The sequence below is a fragment of the Aspergillus bombycis genome (genome assembly GCF_001792695.1).
Source record: "Aspergillus bombycis strain NRRL26010 chromosome Unknown contig00001, whole genome shotgun sequence".
Classification (NCBI taxonomy): domain Eukaryota; kingdom Fungi; phylum Ascomycota; class Eurotiomycetes; order Eurotiales; family Aspergillaceae; genus Aspergillus; species Aspergillus bombycis.
The window spans coordinates 206,451-225,080 of record NW_019170003.1 but is presented as its reverse complement, the minus strand read 5'-3'; the positions used below and the strand labels follow the sequence as shown (position 1 = coordinate 225,080).

The 18,630-nt window shown below is 49.2% G+C and overlaps 6 protein-coding genes across 6 annotated transcripts; 2 read left to right on the top strand and 4 right to left on the bottom strand.

Annotated features, from left to right (window-relative positions):
* Positions 1 to 200: 200 nt before the first annotated feature.
* On the bottom strand, positions 201 to 1,570 carry ABOM_000085 (putative integral membrane protein Pth11-like; the record flags this gene model as incomplete). The annotated part of the gene is made up of 6 exons (XM_022527215.1): positions 201 to 666; positions 735 to 1,105; positions 1,162 to 1,229; positions 1,281 to 1,317; positions 1,368 to 1,387; positions 1,441 to 1,570. 6 exons carry the CDS (start codon positions 1,568 to 1,570, stop codon positions 201 to 203), a joined length of 1,092 nt encoding a protein of 363 aa, XP_022394894.1.
* Positions 1,571 to 4,064: 2,494 nt separating this feature from the next.
* ABOM_000084 (cytochrome P450) lies at positions 4,065 to 5,867 on the top strand (the record flags this gene model as incomplete). Its single annotated transcript, XM_022527214.1, has 5 exons — positions 4,065 to 4,299; positions 4,360 to 4,547; positions 4,608 to 4,732; positions 4,803 to 5,676; positions 5,736 to 5,867. The coding sequence occupies 5 exons, from the start codon at positions 4,065 to 4,067 to the stop codon at positions 5,865 to 5,867; spliced, it is 1,554 nt and encodes a 517-aa protein (XP_022394895.1).
* Positions 5,868 to 6,293: 426 nt separating this feature from the next.
* On the bottom strand, positions 6,294 to 6,968 carry ABOM_000083 (uncharacterized protein; the record flags this gene model as incomplete). The annotated part of the gene is made up of 1 exon (XM_022527213.1): positions 6,294 to 6,968. One exon carries the CDS (start codon positions 6,966 to 6,968, stop codon positions 6,294 to 6,296), a length of 675 nt encoding a protein of 224 aa, XP_022394896.1.
* A 307-nt stretch (positions 6,969 to 7,275) lies between these two features.
* On the top strand, positions 7,276 to 9,250 carry ABOM_000082 (uncharacterized protein; the record flags this gene model as incomplete). Its single annotated transcript, XM_022527212.1, has 3 exons — positions 7,276 to 7,365; positions 8,141 to 8,243; positions 8,298 to 9,250. The coding sequence occupies 3 exons, from the start codon at positions 7,276 to 7,278 to the stop codon at positions 9,248 to 9,250; spliced, it is 1,146 nt and encodes a 381-aa protein (XP_022394897.1).
* Positions 9,251 to 11,001: 1,751 nt separating this feature from the next.
* On the bottom strand, positions 11,002 to 11,850 carry ABOM_000081 (regulator of G-protein signaling domain-containing protein; the record flags this gene model as incomplete). Its single annotated transcript, XM_022527211.1, has 1 exon — positions 11,002 to 11,850. One exon carries the CDS (start codon positions 11,848 to 11,850, stop codon positions 11,002 to 11,004), a length of 849 nt encoding a protein of 282 aa, XP_022394898.1.
* A 2,914-nt stretch (positions 11,851 to 14,764) lies between these two features.
* Positions 14,765 to 18,575, bottom strand: ABOM_000080 (uncharacterized protein; the record flags this gene model as incomplete). Its single annotated transcript, XM_022527210.1, has 9 exons — positions 14,765 to 15,026; positions 15,111 to 15,206; positions 15,297 to 15,679; positions 15,749 to 15,822; positions 15,873 to 15,906; positions 15,963 to 15,982; positions 16,043 to 16,266; positions 16,985 to 17,097; positions 18,408 to 18,575. 9 exons carry the CDS (start codon positions 18,573 to 18,575, stop codon positions 14,765 to 14,767), a joined length of 1,374 nt encoding a protein of 457 aa, XP_022394899.1.
* Between the last annotated feature and the right edge of the window lie 55 nt (positions 18,576 to 18,630).

Below are 18,630 nucleotides of genomic sequence, written 5' to 3'. Positions count from 1 at the left end.
AAAGCAGAGAATATAAAAAGGAATTGAATACAAGGAAAATGAAAATGAAAAGGAAAGAGGGTCTATAATTTAATACATAAGCCTGAGGGAATCAAAGGAGCGACGATTCGTAGAAATTAGAATGATATGAAAAAGGTCGAAGGATATCTATCACCCTGGCAAATGAGGCCACTGGTGGTGGGTACTATTGCGAAACCCCTTCAAGGGGAATGGGAGAGCGTACGACAGGACATGTCTCGACTGACCTCCACATTGGTCTCAATCTCTGTATGTGCATAGATCTTGCCGTGAGGGATGATTCGCTCCTGACTCTGCGTCCCTCCGTACCCGATCTGCGTGCCAATCGTGTTATCCCCGTCCGGGTGTCGAGGATCCAGGGAGTCCAGGCCGATGTTCTGCTCTGGGACTTTGGAAAAGCCGGAGAACTTCTTCACATCGTTGCTGCTGGACCAACCACTGTACCCTTTGTCGCGAGAATACTCTCCGATAAGTCTCGGAATGAAGCGGGAGGCAATCGCCTTGAACGAGGGGATGGAGGAGGCAAAGATCCCGACATTGATCTCGATCACGGACCAATACATTGCCTCGGCAATCACCCATGTGGCATCTGGATCAGACAGCATGGCAGGAATATAGGTAATGCGGATGATGGACGAGACACAGGCACTGAAGATTGAAGAGTCAGAATGTCAGAGCATATCCACTATGCGTTGTACCACAAATCAGGGACTTACAACAATCCAATGCAGAGGATAAATCCCAATGCAACCTTCTGCTTGACCGGCACCTGGAGCTTGAATATCACTCGGAGGGGCAGCGTATATGTCATGACGTCGGTCAAGATATTCAGGGCCGCGTTGGCAAGGTAGAACACGTTGATGTTCACGCACGTCCCCGGGAGCGTGCTTTTCCACGCCTTCTCAATAGGTCGGCACTGAAATGCTGCCACAAACACAAACGATGACGCCTGTGCGATGATCACGCCTAACATCAACATCGACAGCCGCGTCAGAAGCCGATCGCCGAGACGAGTATAGAACAGACAAACGGACGACTTGACAAAGCCCAGTGTGGCCAAGTAACACATCGAGCTGATCCAAACCACCTGGCAAACGGTCAGAGGACATAATCAAAACCATCCAGCGGTTGCAAGAACGGTACCATGGCGTAAGTCTCCATTTTCTTCGGATCGACGTCTGCGATATGTGAACCCAGCCCATACTTCACCGCTAGAGAGCCCAATTAGTGTCGTCGACGTCTCGAGACTGGTGTATACTCACACACAACGGTTACAGCAGAAAAGGCCCATGAAGTCAGCTGGTTATGTGAGCGACCGCGGCTTAGTATCTCAGGTTCGATTTCCTTACACAAGCACAGACAATCAGATCTAGGAATATTTAGCCATTGTCTTCCCTTTCCCATCAGTCAAGCGGTACTCACAGTCGTCGAACCCCATCTTGTGTAGAACAAAAACGCGAGAGAAGAGCCGAAGACACATGATGACGAAGGTCCAGACTGCAAAAGTGACCGCAATCGCGATCACTGTTGGACCCTTTGAATCCCCCGCCATTGTTGTTGTGACTGCGAACCCACTGCTGATGGTGAACGAATGACTAGCAGTCAGGCACTTGAAATCTCTGGTACCCCCGGAGGCTGTCTTTATGAGGTGTTTCCGTTTTTCTTTGCCTTCTTCCCACTCTGCGATTTGCGACTCCACTAGCAAACACTAAGGTGCCCTCCAAAGAGTGGTACTGCATCGGCAAACCTAAATCATCGCGGACGATCAAAGCGAGAAGCTAACAATTTGATCGCCACATGGCGGGCATGACCTATAGAGGACCGTATTCTATAGATCATTGTGACTGGTCTTCCTCGTTAAATCCTGCATGCCAAGTCAACCCTAGGCCCGATGCGCGAAAGCATTTCCCGAATAGGAGCAGTTGAGAATGAAACCGTCGGCTTCAATCCTTCCCTTACATATTAGCCTGGCCATCATTCCCCAGTTCCTCCGTTCATGGATGATGAGGCGATCGTCCCACGGGGTTCCCCCTTTTCCCGAGAGAGGAAATTAAGGTAAGAGAAACCGTGTTGATGACAATATCTCCGGGTTAGTCCGTCGGCAAGCTGTCCGAAAGTAGGATACAAGACTGTTCGATATGTCAATCTCCACTCCTTCCAGTGGCGAAAGATGGAGTATGGAACCGGTTTAACTCCGTCCTCCGCTTTCGAAGGTGATGCTGGTTACTATTTTGGTACACAGACACTAAGCTGCGTAGCTCCTGATATACTACAGTCGACGGTGTACAGAACTAATGATTCAAGTCCCCAGTGAGTCGGTATCGCCCCTTGACCCCAGTGCCACTGCGAATCTATGATTTGAGTAGTCACAAGGTACTCAGACAGAACCTTGCACGGACTATTTATTCGTTGGTAGAGCTTTGAAAAGGTCAGGAGTGCCTTGTTATATTCCCAAATGGGGAATGAAACAGATGTGTTCGAAATTGGCAGGTTGAGGCTATAGTGCAATGAACGGCCTTCACTTCGGCCCTTGGATTAACCTCGCTTCTCGAAGTGTTTTGGAATACTTCCACAGAGTCTCTTCTCCTATTTTTTCTCTATTTCCTTCCTCTTGGGGTATTACCTTGTTTTATTTTATTTCATGTTTAATTTTCATTATTTTTTTTTTCTCTCTTCTCTCCTTTCGCCTATGCGGAAGTTCCCTAAGCTCCCCCCCCCCCCACTTTTTCCTTCCGCTTAGCTGTAGTAGTTTCATCCTCCTATTATTATTATTTTTTTTTTCTTATTTGCTTTTTCCCTTGCTCGTTTTGTTTCCCTTTTGTCTTTTTGTCTTTTATTCTTCGCCAAGGTTGCCTCCTTTATAAGTGAGCTACGCCTTACCTGGGTCGCAGATGCATCCAGCAATATGATCAAGGAATTGCATTGTTCGATCACCAGCGGTCGGGATTTGGTGCACCAAATGATCAGCACGCATGTTCCATCCTAGATTTAATCTCGATTGTACAGGACGGACGTTGTGGATCTATCACACGGGTGAGAACCAACGTCTGGTCTTGACATCTCCCGCTTGTTCGTTCCGGAGTATCAAAGTGGCACTTGGTGGCCACCGATGCAGCCGAGCCTTGTCGAAATCAAATGAAAGAGGGCCGCGGAAGCCCTCCGCGGCTAACTACTCCTTAGTACTTCCCTCGTCCACCAATGTTTGGGCTGATGGCGCATCCCAGTTCCCGAGGGGTGGACCACTGTGGATCCCTGTTGGCATGCCCTGTCAGTCAAGAAACAGGAAGCCATTAAGACTCTTCCCAGGCCGGTTCCAATCGATTGGCGACGAGGCTTGTGTGCGTAGAACAGTAGTAGCACCGCCATCGAGCATACGCTGTAGAGAGGGGACAATATCCTGGTTGTATGATACGTAAGAGTCACATTTTGCAGAGTCTGAAACGGCTTCAGCCTCTCGCAGCCTATTAGCCTCCGCGCTCCGAAGCCCAGTGCGCCCTAAAACGCTCGGCCTCCCGCACTAGAGCGACGGCGCGTTAGCTATGGTGATGAGGTGGGTGGGTTTCTATCGTTCAGTCGATTCCCCCGGCACTTGCTGCCAGAACTCGAGCCAATAATCCCCAGCGTTTCGGGAAGCTCTTGGTATAGAGCGACCATGATTGGCGAGCAAATGGTGGAAATATTTCCCAGAGCAGCCCCTCAAAATGGCCATGTTGGCGTTATTAGCCATTTCTAATCAAATACGGCGGTGGTCACCCTCCCCCTAAGGATGATCATCGCAAGGAGGCGGTGGTGAGATTATGTCCAGGTGCACGGCGATTCGCTCTCCCTCCATCATCATCTTGGGGTGGACCGCGAAAAGTACCACATAGCGCAGAAGAGAAATGATGCATAGTTTCCACAGCAATCGCCGGGTATTCCTGCCATCAACCGTGCTGGGGAGGCAAGGTATCCCTGTCGAGTTTTAATTCTTTTTTTGTAAATTGTATTTTGTTTTTGCTTATTCCTGCGCCCTTCTCATTTTTTGTTCGTGGATCAGGGTTGTGATAATGGTCCTGACAGGGACGGACCTGGTCTCTATGTTCACTGCAACCCACGTCATCCTCGCCTTGGGGGCTTATGTCGCCCTCCGATTTGCTTATCAGATTGTGTACTATCGATTTTTTCATCCCTTGTCCGTATTTCCGGGACCTTTCTGGGGCAGCGTAACCAGACTTTGGATCGCATGGCACAATCTACGTGAGACCGAAGTACCTACGGTCTATGCACTGACCAAGAGATACGGTATGATCCTTCAAGTTTCAGCTGCAGGACTCATCGGGCTAATGTGTGTATGGCTTGCAGGACCCGTCGTACGAATCACCCCAACGCTCCTTCTCGTCAGCGACCCCACGAAACTGCCAGACATCTACCACCGGAATGCAGACAAGACGGGTCACTATATCACTGGGTCGTTCGGGGAGACCGAATCATTGTTCAACATTCGGTCACACAAGACTCATGCGGCGTTTCGCAAGCACATTGCGGGTCCGGTATGTACATTCATGCATGTCAGTCCGGCCCAGCAAAGCCCGATCTGACAACCCAAATAGTATAGTTTCTCCAACGTAAAGCGGATGGAACCATTGATTGACGCGCGCATCGACGATTGGTTGAATAAATTGGGAGAGACCTTTGCCAGCACTGGCGCCCAGTTCGATTTCTCCTGGTGGGCAGTGTAAGAGTCAACCCCCGCCAAACATGATCCGCGCATCATCGAACTAACGGGACCCTGTGGATATTAACAGATACGTCGCATACGATGTCATCAGTGAAATCGGCTTCGGGGCGCCGTTCGGCTTTATCGAACAGGGTAAAGACGTTGGAGGTCTCATCCAGGGCTTCCACGACGGCCTTGCTGCGTTTGGTCTCCTCGCGCGCCTCCACCCCTTTACCAGCTGGGTGAAGACAACGTTCCTGAAAAAATACCTGGTCGCTAAGCCGGAAGACAACACCGGCATCGGTGTGCTGATGCGCTTCCGGGATCGACTGATTGAGCAACGCTTACGCGAGATCGCTGAAGGCAAAGATGTTGACCGTGTGGATCTCCTGCAAACGTTCATCGATGCACGCACGGAGGACGGCCAGCCCCTCGACATGGACTATCTGAAGGCTGAGGTCCTGCTAGTTCTGCTGGCGGGTGCTGATACCACTGGCACGGTTTTCCAGTCCCTCGTCAACCACTTGCTCGTCAACCAGGAGGTCTACGAACGGATGATGGAGGAGATCGACACGGCCAGCCGTAAGGGACTCATCCCCGACACGATCCCCCAGTACGACGCTATCCAGGAGCATCTTCCATACTACGTCGCATGTGTCCGGGAGACGCTGCGGCTGAACCCGCCGGCGCCAAATATCTTCCCTCGTTATGTGTCGGAACCAGGCATCGAGCTTTTTGGTAAGTTTGCTCCCGCCGGGACGGAGGTGACCGGTAACCCATGGATCATGCACCGTGACACGGCGCTTTTTGGAGAAGATGCAGAGGAGTTCCGTCCCGAGCGATGGCTCGACCCGGCGAAAGCGAAGCTGTACAACAAGTACATTTTCACTTTTGGATATGGGACTAGAGTCTGTCTGGGCAGGGACATCGCGATGGAAGAATTGTTCAAGGGCCCACTGCAGGTACGTTACTTAGGATTCCCTCCCGTGGCTTCACGCTTGCTAACCTCATGGTACTTTAGTTCTTCCGCCGATACACCCCATCTATTGCAACTGACAAGCCCTCTGCGAGGTTTGAAGTCAAAGGTGGGATCGGCTTTTGGCGAGATATGTGGATCACCATCAACAAGCGACCGGCTGTGAAGCCCCTGTGATTTTTAAGTTGTTTATTTCTTGATACCGTGATACCAATATGCAAACTCTTGTTAACTTCTGTTTCAAAGCTTGAACGGTTTCCCTATCCAGTTCTGATGTGGTGCTCAATCCGGTATTGATCTCTACGGTGCGTAGCTAATATTGAGGATATGTCTGAACGGAGAGGAAAGTATTTAGACACTATAACATACCAAATATGTACATACACTTCAAAGGCTCTGCAGCGATGAGAGAAGATACCGTCACGAGCCCTTCATAGATTCATTATATCTCATCTCTCCCACGACGATGATATTGTTCCGTCCCCAGTTCTGCTCAAGTTCCCACGTTCCAGACCTTTCCCACCAGGGCGAGTGGCGTAATTGCGGTCCGGCTTCCAATGGGCTAAGATTCGCGTGCAGTGCGCCTAGCTTCTCAGCCTAAGTCTAAAGTCGCGATGATGATCGACTAGATGCCCTCGAACTCGAGGTCGGCTCCACCCGACGGAGGTGATCTAGAACGACATGTAAAGAGCGACCTTCCAGGCGCGGCTTCGAGCCGGGGAGGCTTGGAAGCCCAATCTGATTATGCCACACAACATCCATACCGGCCGCAGCTGCGCCGACGACATCGCCATTACTGCCCGCGACAAATAGGGCATCTTTGGGTTCGACCCCCAAGGCCGACAGGATCGACCCGTATGGTTTCGGATGAGGCTTGTAGAAGCCGGCGTCTTCCGCTGTCACGAACGCATCGAATTCCACACCACACAATGCAACAGCTCGCCGACCGAGTTCTACAGAGCAGTTGGAGACCACTCCGAGGCGATATCCCTTTTCCTTCAGTTGCAGGAGGACTTCTTTGGTCTCGGGCCAAGGGCGCATCCGATCCCAATCCTCGATCAGCGCTTTGGGTGCACTGTCCGGAAGGCCGGCATCCCTGGCCGATTCGTAGACGAGATCTTCATACGGACGGTATGCGCCGCAGCCGAAGGTTAACTCCAGGTATCTTGTGCGCCATCGGTACGATGCTTCGCGGTCATTGTTTGCCGCTTCGGCCCATAAGGACCAGCTGTCCAGGAGGGCTGTGAGAAGATCGAACACGATTGCGTGGGGAGCCATATTTGTTTCTTTTTGTTTTTCCACGGGAGAATGGTACGCGTGTCGTGTTCTTATATTCTTTGGGTCTTGGTGTTGGGGTGCTTGTTGGATGTAACGGCGGAGACATATATAGTCCTGCCAGTATAGAGCGGATCCCTAAACATTTTCGTGCGGGTGAACGTCAAGGCTGAAGGATTACCCTGACAAAGAACTCGGTTTCCATGTATCCCCACGCAAACAAAGAAAGGAATGTCGGCGTACCTGTTCTTTTAACTTACTGGAAGCTGTTATGTCTGCTGTACTACTATGTTTACACTCTATTGGCAACATGGCTGCAGGTGAAGATGCATTGGCGCCGATCCCTGCAGTGTCAGCGCTGGCTTGGATGTGGACAATTATCCTTAATAATTACCCGAAAGTAAGTTTAGAATAAGTTAGCTTAAGAAGCTATATAATACTGGATCAAGCAGCTATTAATATCTATTAAATCGCTTATAGTAACCGTTCTAGAAGGGGGGGATACGTATAAGAAAGGATATAGTAGTTATAATAATCGGGATTGGAAAGATGGCTATACTTACTCCGTAGAATAGATCGCTTTCTAAATGCCAGGGTCGAGATTGGGGAGTGCTTTTCAAGGTACTAGAATGGCTTGACTTTTTGTTAAATATCTCGATTTTCAGTATTTGATGCCTTTCATACCCATTTACATAGTAATTAACCGAATCTCAAGCTCATACTAACCTAGTCCAATACAGTTTGCAACATACCTCGGTATGAAGCCGTTGTATGATTACTAAATATATAATTCTAAAATAGTTAATTAGCTAGCTAAACTAGCTTTAGATCAGCAGCCCGGGTCTGAGGCTACTGAGATATATTGGTCGATTATTGTTATCGGCTCCTGAGTCTTGTGGTTGGAAAGGGCTCTCTTCTTGATCGTACTAAAACATGATGCTAGGGATGTCACATGGTCGGAGCTCTCAGAGACCTGAACAAGGGCGGCTCCCTTTCTTCCACTGCCGTTGCTTTAATCCACTGTGTGCTTTTAGCATCTTTCACCGTTGCATTCCGACCTTCCTACTATGTAATCATTTGCATGCATTATACGGATTATATAGCACGATATTTGATTATGGCTGGTGTCAGCAAATCCAAAAGCTGCGAGGTTCAATGCACACACCTTGACGAAGCTTCAAGCTGCCATCGCAAAGGATCCGGAGATTGATCTGACAGTGAAATTGCCCTTGAGGTATTCCGATCGCCTGGATTATATGCGCCAGAAGACCCAACCTGGTGAGTAGCTTTCCGCCGGAGCAGTCCACCGTCTAATGTCTTTTCGAAATTTAGACAATGCGACCGTAACTGAAGACCATGGAGAGGACGACATTCGCGCTTCAATTCGCTCGTCGGCCTCGGCTGAGATCGTTTTCCCTCTGTCCGACACAGTTCAGAATTTGCTTGGAATATCGAGTTCAGCCGCAGCACAATCGGATGGCCTTGCACAGCGACTGATCGATGTCATAGACTCGAGCGAGGTTGTCTGGAAGGGCCCCTTTGCCCGCCAGAAAATGGTCTTGGGCTGTGGTCATGATATCATTCTGAAGGTTGTGCGAGGCCTGGATGATACAACTGAGTACACAACACTACAATATCTTCACCAGTACAAGCCTGACATGGCCGCACCAAAGCCTCTTGGTTTCATTCGAATGAACGATATCTCGCTCATATTCATGACCCACTTGCATTCGAGTACCTTGGCGAAGGTATGGCCATCCCTAAGTGCAGCCCAAAAGGTCTTGATCAAGGAACAGCTTACTTTGATCTTGAATGACTTGTCTTTGCCGTATGATGTAGGTACAGCTTTCGGGGTTCTGGGCGAAGGCTGCAAAGACATTCGAAGACATCTTCGCCGGAGTGCCAAGCCGATCTTGACGGTCGATGAGTTTGAAGATTTTCTCTTCACAAGTGATCGAACTGGTGGAGAAGTCTTTGTTGATTTGCTACGCCAGCTTTCCCCTTCTACCAAATCACCTTCGCCGGCAATAGTTTTTACACATGGTGATCTTCGGCCGGAAAACATTGTCGTGAAGTTTGAAAACAATGAATGGATCATCAGTGGACTAATTGACTGGGAATACAGTGGTTTCTATCCAGAGTATTACGAAGCAATTAGATGCACAAACTGCATGGCGCCTTATGAAGAAAACGATTGGTACCTCTTTATACCGGATTGCGTTTCACCGAGAAGATACACGCTTTGGTGGCTTCTTGATGGCACACGAGAAGTGAGAGCCGTATAGATAATAGCCTGGGGTTCTCTCAAACTAGAAGCGGGTCGACTTGACCCAAACCTGGCCCATAATCACTAGGCCTTCCGATACGTCGGTCGAAGAGCATCTCTAACTGCGCCCCATGCCGTCAGATATTCTCCGACGTAGCAGCTTGCATTGTAGCGTGGCACACGGTACCTTCACACAAGCAGGATACTGACCAACCTGAAGGAAACAAGAGCTTTGGGTTCGAACTTGAGCCAAGCCCTGACTCAATAATTGGCCAGAAAAAGGACCAGGGATGCCGAAAGTTGGTGGCACCCCGGACAAACTCGTAGTCTCTAGGTAAACACTGGAAGATTGAACTGGAATGATCAGTTCTGGGCGCTTACGATAGTAGCCGATTATGCATTCGGCAGCTATTTTCGTTCCTGCCTTGAATTAATCTATCTATAGCCTCTGATGACGTGACTGGTGCGAACGCGCTGCGAAGTATTGCTAGGCCGCATAGATTCCGATGAAAAGGATTGAAATAGTCTATACCATAGCCTCCAACAAAGGGGCTACCTTCGTGCCACCTTGGAGCTTTCAGCGCTAGATGATTGCGCAGTCTGGTGTAGCTTTTAGAACATTGGTCAATGTTTACCAGGAATATCTATATATCAAGCTTATAGCTTTTTTAGAACAAGACAAAACATTTGCCAGTTAGTTATAACTAGATATAATAAACAATCATCTAGGAAAATTGTGAGTAAATCTTATATCTTTCTATATCTCTTCTGCTTTGCTACTAGGAGTACTTGAAACTCTCATAGCAGATCTCCCTATGCCAGCCACTATATCATTGGGACTTCATTGACAGCTTTCCTTTACCATACAAACATTTCTACCTGGATTTTCTGTATTGTAATTTATTGAAGTAATTCTTCCCTCTAGTAGGAAAGTACATGCAATGCATCACGCGGGCAGCGCCAGCTTCCTTCCGGTTGGTCAGCTTCGGACTGGTGACCTCACATGAAGCTGGACGAGCCCTACAACTGACACAGAAATCCCAATGACATATGGTCCCAGCTTTATTTTCTTTTTAAGTCGCCTTTCTATGGTAGATGTATCTGGCTATACTGATACCCGATCGTTTTTGTAGGGGTCGGTCAACGTGGTTAGTAATTAAGTCACACGAGAATAGAAAGACCCAAGACTGCATAGAATTAGATAGCCCATGAACCAGGCTTATACCTTCATCACTACCTACTTTTGGAGCCTTTGGTCTTCGGGAGTTGCTCGATGACCAATACATCAGACCCATTTAGGTTTCATCGGCGTTGGGTGGAAGATCAACCGTGGTTCAAGCAGCCTTATCGAAGGAAAAGGATGAAGTCATGAATACCTCATGGGGATGTGATGGCTTTCGCCATAGGATCCGTGGTTACAGAACTGATCTACAAAGCTGAGACGCCTATCTATTGGTTCAGCTCTGAGCAAATACGTCGTTGCTGCCTTGGCATGAGATCATTGAGTTTCAAAGAGCCCATACGTCAGCTCCATCATATCCTAAACAAACCAAACTCAGGTATTCCATGCGGCATATAGCACAGTCTATTCTATTGAAGAAGAGTGACTTTCCAAAGATTGCTGGTCTAGTTTTCCAGGTGCATTAGGTGTCAACCAGCCATAGTCACATTGGGTATCTGGTTGGCAGGAGCCTACAACTCAACATAAACAGCAATTCAATTCCGCTTGCCTGACATACATAGCGGGGTAAATTAGTAGTAGAGTTAACATCAACTAGAAGAACGCCGGAAATGCTTGGTAAATCCCTGTAAGCGGCGCCATCTTTTCTTAGGCGAATCTGGAAGCCGTGTCTTTCTGTCTGGGGTCGTATTGGCGTGCCACATCCCCGTGCCTTCACTGTCCGGCAAAACATCCCAATCTTGCCCACCAGTGATCTCACGCCCGATGTCAGAGGATGACGAGCGAAGTGGCTCTTGGGAGCTGGTCTCTCGTGATATGCACCTCGTCGGCGGCTGTGATCCATCGGAGGAATACATATCGGCCGGGGAAGATGGAATGAGACCATTGAACTTCGACCTCCGGCGTGCGGTGTCATCTGAGGCCCTGGGACTCGGGGACAGTCGCTCGGTGCCACTGAGGCATGGCACTGATAGCGGCTGCACATGGGAGGTGCCCGAGCAGCTCCGGAGAAAGGGGATGAGGATCGAGTCTCGTAGTAATTCGTGCATGTGCTGAACAGCACTATCGAGGAGACTCGGCGGGGGGATGGAGCCGTGGGTTTTGGTGTACGCTAATAACTCCTCACGGGTTTCGTTTAGTACGTTGATCTCACGCGGTGCGCCGGATTCGATATATGTGTCTATTATGCGATCCCATACGCGCCGGAGGCGCTCCTCGTGGGCCTCATCTTCACCGCATTTCTTGCCGTGATGTTCAAGCCAGTCGAATGTCTTCCGGTAGCGTTTGGCTTCAAGGATAAACTCGAGAACCTCCAGACAGTGGTTTTGAGCGAGGAAGGCAATGAAGGTGCCGAGTGTATACGGGACGGGGGCTGTATCGTTCAGGATCTCGTCAAGCTTCGGGCGTAGGTGGTACAGGGTTTTCGATTGCGGTCTCATGGCATCTGGTGAAATCCGACGAGAGTTGGTTTTCACAGTTTGATCAATGGCTTCGACATGGTTCTCTCGTGGGATGGCACGGCGTGGCTTATATAAACTGAAGCATAAACTCGTCAAAGGTGCATCTCAATACTTTACTGGTGTTATGAGAAGGGGGAGAAGTGCGTGCTATACTTTGGCGAGAGGTAGCCAGCGGGGATGCCTATGACCGCAAGGCAGATCACCGTTCCATGGGTCGATGGGCCAGGAAAGCCAGTTAAATGGAATGGGTTGTTACAGGCTGGATATATCCGACCAGACCCAATCAGAACAATAGGGGACTAAGAACAAATGATCGCATGACGGAGCCTGGGACCGAAGGTTGTTAGAGGGTCTTAGCCTTGGTTGAGACTGATAAACAACCACCGATCATTCTGACGACGCTGAAAGCCAATAGGATTGAAAATGAACGTTTGGCCTTCTATTGAAAAGCGTTCTGAGACTCAAGGAAGAGCATAAAATTAAATAAGGAAAAGGAAGTCTCGGTGTGAAGTAAGAAGCAACATTACGTTGACGGCCGTCATGTGGGGACCCAGTCTGTATTCACTAACATTCCTCATCTCCTATATGGAAAGCATCTTGAGATGAGTGGCTTGTTGATGGTCTTCTCCATAGCACCAATATCCCTGACGCCTAAAGCTTGAATGTGATTAACTTTTGATCTACTAGAATATTCCACCACACTCTACGTAATGTACCTGTAGGTACAGGCATCGTAATTGGAAGTTGAAGCAAAATCTAAGACCGATGACAGAGCAATTTATAATGGGTTGTTAATCAGCAGGTGGGTAGCATGACGTATACGAGGGGATTTGCGACCCTAGCAGCTGAAGGGGCAGTTACGCATCCTAAAATGCCAGGCACCATGGATATGGCCTAGGAAGTATCACTGCCACCTGGAAAACATACGCCGCTGACCTCAGTCACCATCGACAGGTGTGAAGGGGTTGAGCTACGGCACAATATCGATTCCAAGATTGCAAATCACTATTAGAAGTGGCGCATGCAGAAGTATCAAGAGTTCACTGCCGGAGGAGATTCGTGGACGCACTAACGGGGCAGTCTGGTTGTCGGCTTTTCCGGGAAGCGGCATTGACGGTAGGAGGGTCCGGAAAGAGGCTCGGATCAGATGGGTATCAGTGGAAAGGATATGCGGATTATGTGGGTTAGTTTCTCCACAATTGGAGTAAGTTGGCCAGATCATCTTGCTGATATCCAACGGTTTTCAGTGAGAGAGAGTGCTGAGGACGATGATAGGGAATAACTGCTGGAGCTGTACACAGGCGACTGGGATTTAAACAGTTAGCACCATCGTCCATGTGTGTATATCTTATGAATTCGCCCCTGGTAGCTATCAAGCGAAGTCTCGCTCTATGGCATTGTGCTGGTTTTGGACGACGCAGAGAAATGTGAATGCCTCCCGCTAGTCCGTTTCAGGAAAAGAACCACCGCGTGACATCAGGTGACATCAGCATCACTCACACTCGATTCGATATCATGTTAGATTGTTCCTCGACTCCTTGTAGAGAGCTCAATAGCAGTGCTATACATTTGCTCTCAAGCCGAGCGGGGGATCTCTCTACCAGAGCGCCTCATCAAACATATATACCTACCGGGGTAGTTCATAACCCACTAATTGCCCAGCTTTTCGAATCCAATGGCCAAATCTAGAAAACGATATATAGGGCCTTCCAATGTAGGGTGACCTTCACCTACGTTAGACGCTCTCGCCCGTCTAGACATATTTTTGCGCTCATTTTTCAGATAAACGTCCGAATAGATACACTGAAGCATAGAAAAGTGACTATCGAGGGCGCGTCCAGACTTTCCTTTCGAATTGTCCCTTCTTACACCTAGGCGGATCTGGCCCTCTCGGCGAACAACAAACCCACTCCAAAATCTTCGATTTCACTGCTTACTCTTGTCAGACATGAGAACCTATCACTCGAGTTGACTTTACAGCCACCAGCAACCCCACGGTATTATTCCGATCCGTACTCTATACTCCGCACCCTTCCCGCACGCATCTACTTCTACCGAGGTGGATACTCGGTCAGTCAAGAACGGACGTTGCACTCTGACTGAACAAGCCGGAGTCCAGGTAAACCTGGTGGAGAATCGTATGGCCCCCGCATGGCGGCACCCAACTCAACTGAACGAATGCGAGAGTGCCGCATGGCTCCCAACCGTGCGTTTGGGGATGTGGCAGTGCAGGTGGCAATATGACGGCTTGCCCGGCTCAATATTTGCAGGATTACAAATGGAAGCACCGGAATGGGATGCTTCTCTTGTACGCGGGGGCGCAGCTACCTTTCGGAGGCAGCAGCGAAGAATACCTCGGACTTTGGCTTGTACATACAATGGGGCTGGGTCTAGTCAAGACGGAGGTGACGGTGCAAACAAAGGCAACGGGATCTGTAGCTTTGCCACTGAATTCCCTCCCACAGGCGTGTCGCCCCTCACTTTACGTTGGCACATCTCGCTCTGTCCGCAGCCTGCGGGTTATATGCAAACTTGATTGTCTTCGAGGTAAGACTGTAACCTTTGCATATTGGCTGGAAGAGGCTGTCATCTAGTATAATCACGAGAAACTGTGCTACGGAACCTTGTATGATGGTGCCATGGGATGGAGCGGCACTGGGCGCGTTTTGTGACGTTTCTAAAAACCTTTGCCAACTATCCCGAAATATTCGAACAGCCCGGCGACACCGAGGGATTCGTTGAATAGTAAATATCTAGGTATTAGGATAGAATCGCAAAATCTATTTTTCCACATCTTAACGTCCTCTTCAGTTATTGAAAATTCCCTCCTAGCAGCGAGTACCTTTGACCCCCGCCAAGTCTACACTTTTATGCACACGGGGGGGGGGGGATGCTATAGTACTTCTCTAGGCCCCCGTTCGATACTCCCTTCTACGCTCGTCATCCCATCCGTATGATTGATCGCCCTTTCGATATCATCCTGGAGCTGAGTGAGACCTGGCTTCCGCACTGGGACCGATGGCGACTCTGTAGAAGAGGATTGTTTCCGTCGCGAGCTCAGACTGTAATCGATCCACCGCGGAGCATGGTATCGCAGGAACTGGCGTAAATAGGGGAAAGAGCCGCATATGATAATGGTGTTGGCTTCGATATTGCTATACGATCGATATTCATTAGTCCCATCCCAGTATGAAGTAAAACTAACAAAGCGAACGATTTAGATGGCGTGCCGCACTCACATGAAGACAGCGGCCAGGGCGATATCGTGTGTCTGATCTTGCGACGTGACCAGAGGCATCAGCGTTGCTAAGCGAACGATGCTTATGCTGGTGGTTCTATAGGAACTAGGTAAGAATCACAACAACAGACTGGTTTAATGAGGCCGCCATATGGTGCAGAGGGGGGGGGGGAGGAAATTCACTTACAAAAACCCAACACCAAACATACAGAGCACTCCGACTTTTTGAAGAACGGATAGACGGAGGCCCCATACAATGGGGATCGGAAGCAGTATCAATATGACATCGCTGATTGTGTTGGTGATAGCAGTCGCGAGATAGACTCCGCTTGTGTTGATGCAAGAGCCCGTTGTAATAGTGATGTCCCAGCTTTTTTGAATAGGGCTACAGCCGAAGATCAATGCCAGGTCAAGCGCAATACTATAACCTGCAATGATGAAGCCGACCACGTAGATGGTGTATACATATAGCGGATGCGTCGCCTGTAGGAGTCGATAGTAGAGCATAAGCAAGGCGAGCTTCGCAAAGGCGAGAGCGGGAACATATATGACCGATGCCGCCAGCATGCACTACAGCAAGGAAAAGCCGGCCTGTTAGCGAGAGACGTTCAATTCACGTCACATCTGGAATGTATATACCTTGCGATAGGTACTGAGCGTGGATAATGGCAGTTCTGAAATGTGGATGCCATATCCTGCATGTCCGAACCCATCTAGAGTAATCTTAGCGACTGTACACTGTCTTCCTTCAACGGGTTCTTACATAAAATGACCGCCTGCGTCGCGAGGGAGAATATCTAGTTGCCGGTAAGTACAGGGTGGTAGATCATAAGAATACTTTGACGGTATATACCCATGCAAGAATCAAGCATACTGGCCGCTATCCGTTAGCTATGCGCTCAAGGCTCCGTGGGCTCCGAAATACCGACTTACCATCGTCCCACCAGAATCTTCTCATCAAGCGAATTTTGGTATAAATTCGCATTACCAGAAGAGGGGTGTTAATAGCCAAGCCGACCCCAATGAGCACGCGATTCGCTGTTTGTAGCCATGGCTGAGGATTGTCCATCACAGCGGGTATGAACCCTCCACCGTCACTATCGGGGATCCCTGATGGAAACCCCAGTCGCTGTGTTTGCGCGGAAAATTCATGTTGCCTTCCTTTTCCAAGTGCGAGAAGCACGACATTCCCCGGGAACCAAGGGATAAAATAGGTTTAAGGACACGGGTGGCGAACGGTTGCCTCCGCTGTTGACGCATTGACTTCGCCCTTCCTTGAAGGATGTAACCCTAATTAGTGTAGCACATCACCACGCAAGGAGGTACCTCCAATAATACGAGCAGGGACCAAATTCCGGACTTGCTCGGCGTAAGCCACCCGATAGATAAACATAGATTGGCGTTTTCGGCGTCTTTGCTTTTTCACGACATGCACCTGGAAGGACATGCTATTGGGTTTGGGCCACATGTGACAACAAATTCAAATCAAAGATCTAGATCTCCTTCTCGTCCTTACTCTCACCCCCTACGAGTTCAGTTCCGTGTTTCGGCTTCGCATTTGACTCTACCTTTCTGGTGACTACCTTGGGGAAAGACTACCAGGGAACAACCTCAACCTTTGTGCGGAGCTATACTGTGCTATTGTGTGCTTACGATGCACAGTGTAGAGTTTGTGACGTGTCGATTACTCGACCGGGAATTTGGGAACGGCCGAGTAGGAGATTTTGGGGATCTCAAAAAGTTAATTACACCTTTGAGGTTCGCACCGGACAAGACAAGGGAAGAATCCAACTCAAGGGAGAGACACCGCTATTGAAGGCTAAACATCACTAGCCACCTTTGAGGAGGATCATCGTTAAGCTCTTCAATTCGTACAGAATCTGATCGTCCTGTTGGACTCGTGTACCTACCAGTTGTGGAGCGGCGACAGGCTGCTGGTGATACCATTCCAAAATGAGGATCGAAAGCCCCATGGATATAATCAAAGGCTGTATGAAATGTGAAGCACAGTCCAACCAGATGTTGGTGTTCGGGCCTTGGTTATGGAGCTTACGTTTAACTCAAGTCGTTCCTGTGAATCCTGTCCGGTTCAACTGATCGTCAAAGCTAGAAATCCTAAAGCCTGATAGGATGGGACTCTGTTACCAAAGTTTGACAATGTCTAGCCAATGGAGAGATCTCCATCAGGCACAAAGTTCGGCCACCCACTGCTGTCATTATGAAAGAGCTACAGTCATTAATTTTTTCTTTTTAAGCGACTTTGGAGTTAACTACTGTGCCCTTACTGCTCTTGGCACGCGGTCCTCAACACGCCGATCCACGAGGCCGTAATCCTCCACCTGATGTAACATACTTGCAGAGCTGGTTGAAAGGATGTCATAGGTGACTACTGGTGATGGCCACAGCCGAACCTTCACAAATGGTGAACAACAGTCGGAGTTGTCGGAGACAGAGATTGGATAGATCGCAGAGTGGTAGGGCTAGTCCTGGGACAGCGGATCTCCACTTGTCAGACGGACATTCTGTCTATAATCCTGCAAGTCGAGCAAGTTGTGCGTATGCATGGCCGGGAACTGCTAGCATTCTCTTTCTCTTAATAGGTACCCATAGCCAACACCGCCTGGAATGTACGATTGCTGGAAAGGCTGGCACAGCGGTAGGAAACTATCTAGTGGACCCTTGGCGTGGAGAAGGATGAGGGGTACAGGCTACAGCAGCTGCGGCTGAACGCCTTACACTACTAGCGTTGCTGATTGCCCACATATCCGTCCCCACCCCCTCAAAAGGGCAAGATTGAAGTGGATACCGAATGCCTCGGGGTTGGGACATCGCTGTATTAGGTGCCTCACAGTGGTCATGAGACCACTTGCAGGATAGTGCTCGATACAGGCACTGGTGAAGCACTGCTTCGTTGGGCCCCTAGGAATGGACAATGTCAAGCGGTTGGTTGGCACAGGCAAAATGAATGCCTGGAGAGCGCTATGACACGGTTCACACCATGGGCATAGGATTATTATTATGGTGTTGCGCACATCGAAGCTCTACGACTGCCAAGAAACGGAAATTTTCAACATGACAACCCCTTACCCAAGTGGATCATTTGATGGATCAGAATCCCCCCTGGATATATATAATATAGAGCGCCACTGAGAGACACGATGGATATAATAGCGAATCCTCCCCGTAACAGCCGTGTTCTGCCGCATCTCCCGCGCTCGCCCTCTTATTGCCCGGGGTCTGTGGCGACAGGTTTGGATCGAGAATTACACCAAGCTTGATGAAGATTCCGTTGGCGCACCTCCCGCATGTACGCGATTTGTTCGGGGGACCTGTCCCGAATCACATACCGTGGAAGATCCTCCAGCATTTGTCGAATACCACAATAAATCATTACGCATACTGCGGATCCTAGGATGATCATGCCAATAATGAGGCTCCCATTTCCATCACTGTCGTCCTTGGCCATCGCGTCTTAGCCGCGCTTGGCGTGCCAGAAGAGGATGTCTTCAATGCCCCTGATG